General features: G+C 33.0%; 2 protein-coding genes across 2 annotated transcripts in view; both read right to left on the bottom strand.

Moving 5' to 3' along the window:
- Positions 1 to 243, bottom strand: part of LOC117164903 (uncharacterized) — a 61,439-nt gene extending 61,196 nt beyond the window's left edge. Inside the window, exon 1 of the mRNA XM_033348342.2 lies at positions 125 to 243. The gene's annotated coding sequence lies outside the window, so the exon portion shown is untranslated. The remainder of the gene's footprint in view (positions 1 to 124) is intronic.
- Positions 244 to 768: 525 nt separating this feature from the next.
- Positions 769 to 1,898, bottom strand: Rsph9 (Radial spoke head protein 9). Its single transcript, XM_033348380.2, has 4 exons — positions 1,604 to 1,898; positions 1,373 to 1,538; positions 1,000 to 1,288; positions 769 to 929 (listed from the first exon to the last, which is right to left on the bottom strand). The coding sequence occupies exons 1-4, from the start codon at positions 1,828 to 1,830 to the stop codon at positions 769 to 771; spliced, it is 843 nt and encodes a 280-aa protein (XP_033204271.1). The 5' UTR covers positions 1,831 to 1,898.
- Between the last annotated feature and the right edge of the window lie 55 nt (positions 1,899 to 1,953).

Consider the following 1,953-nt stretch of genomic DNA (forward strand, 5'->3'; position numbering starts at 1 on the left):
TCACCCGGCGTCACGCCGTGTACCAAACTTTTGATTCAAGGTCAAAGTAAAGCGACTCAACGGGCAAAAACTTATTTATCGGCAAATAAGACACGCCAGAAATTGTAGAAATGTTTTCACTTACCGTTAGCAGCGAAATATCCTGAAGAAATTTGTCGGAATACGGATCCCAAGCACTTGCAACAACACTTCACTCGAGTATGCCGGTCACTGCGCTTGTGCGTTCAAATTCTCCAACCACGAGCGAGATACTACTGCCATCTTACGTGGCGAGAAGTCGACTAGCTTATCCACAAAGCCTGTTCTCAAAGGCGGCGGTTAATTCTTATTCGCATGAAAAGGAGTAATTAATTATTCATTTAAAAAAACAGGCGACGATTTATTTAGGAAACTTAGAATCGTAAAACTTTGTAAATTTAACACACTCATTTTTTACTTTAACGTAATTTAACCATGAAAACGTTCATAACCTTATGTTAACGAGACTTACGCGTTACAATTTGAAATGTTGGACATTTTTATTAAGAATTATTTCCCCGATTGAAGTCATTCTTAGTACTGCTGTTACTTGTAAACTTAACGAATAAAATATTATAACATACCGTAAATTACGTGTAAAAAAATTGATATCGAATGTAGTGATTGCAGATATGTATTTGGTTGTCATAGAAAACAAAAAGGAATCGAACGAATCTCATTAGTTGAATAAGATTGAATAGATTTTAGGAAAAGCATGAATTTGAATTTATTGACTTTTTATTACTATAGTTACAACATAAAGACAATATCCATATTCTTTTTCCCATGTCCAAAGTAAAGAAATCCATAATGTGGACTATGTAATTTATGATAAAACGTCATTCCAGGCCAAAAGAGACTATGTAAAATCACTGATTGTTTGCCATGTAAAAACTGTAGATTCCAACATCCTAATAAAATATATTAGGAAGAAAAAAATAACTTTCTAAAATTATTATTAAAATTTTTCTAATCAAGTACCTGATGGCACATCCATATCAATTGTATCTAAAAAATCTATTGCGTAATTATAATCAGGTCTCGTAAGTAAATTGGTATTCCATTTTTGTTGTGGGGAACGAGCGTGCAAATACGATTTTAAATACGAAGCATCTGTAACACTGAGTCCTTCGAAACTTAAATTTTCAATTACGTTCCCATTGGGACACTTAAACCATGCACCACGAGGAATTATGATGGCATCTTCTCTAATTATCTCTATCGTAGCTGCCAGTCTGTCTTCCTCTTTCAGTTCTTTTGGTATAGGGCCCTAACATATCAAGAATTATTGATTTTTAAACATTCTTCTCTTATTAATTTCAAAAATTAATCTTTCCAACTGTTTTTGACTTACGTCGTAATACTTTTTGGGATCTTCGTTTGGCGGGAACGGAGGATTAACATTATAAACGTTGGTGGCTATAGAAGGATCCCCTTCGAACTTATTAATTGTAAGAGGTGTCAAGAATCGTGCACATTTATTTGCTTTCGGTAGTAATAACCAATTTAAGCCATCCGTACTAATTCAGATATTCTATCTTTTTGAAATGCTCTATTAAAGAATCGTTTTGATATGTTAGCTTACCTGTAGTAATATACTTGATCGTTCAAGCAATCTTTTTCAAAACCAAACGCAATATGATAATCATTTCGAACCCCATAGATTTTACCCCAATAATAACACTTTTGAAAATGATTTTCTTGTTGCAATATTATGAGAGAATTTTGTAATAGCTGTGAGTTTTCTGTTCCCACGCATATGCCAGCGTAACCAAAGATATCTAGAGTTTCTAAAAGTTTTAGACATTCCATTTCGTTTTATCGTACCGAAATCATAAATTAGTCTTAAAACATTTTAAAAACAATCGAAAAAATGAGATGATTTTCGCATCTGAAAAACTTATCGAATTTAATTTATGTATAAGCAGTGTCTTC

The sequence above is a fragment of the Bombus vancouverensis genome, chromosome 8, assembly GCF_051014615.1.
Source record: "Bombus vancouverensis nearcticus chromosome 8, iyBomVanc1_principal, whole genome shotgun sequence".
In the NCBI taxonomy this organism is placed as follows: domain Eukaryota; kingdom Metazoa; phylum Arthropoda; class Insecta; order Hymenoptera; family Apidae; genus Bombus; species Bombus vancouverensis.

Excerpts from the sequence above, each read along its gene's own strand:
- Rsph9 (XM_033348380.2), bottom strand. The coding sequence starts at position 1,830 with ATGGAATGTCTAAAACTTTTAGAAACTCTAGATATCTTTGGTTACGCT. Across the intron at positions 1,289-1,372 it reads ATCCCAAAAAGTATTACGAC|GGCCCTATACCAAAAGAACT; the intron begins GTAAGTCAAAAA and ends TTGATATGTTAG. Across the intron at positions 930-999 it reads TGATATGGATGTGCCATCAG|GATGTTGGAATCTACAGTTT; the intron begins GTACTTGATTAG and ends ATATTTTATTAG.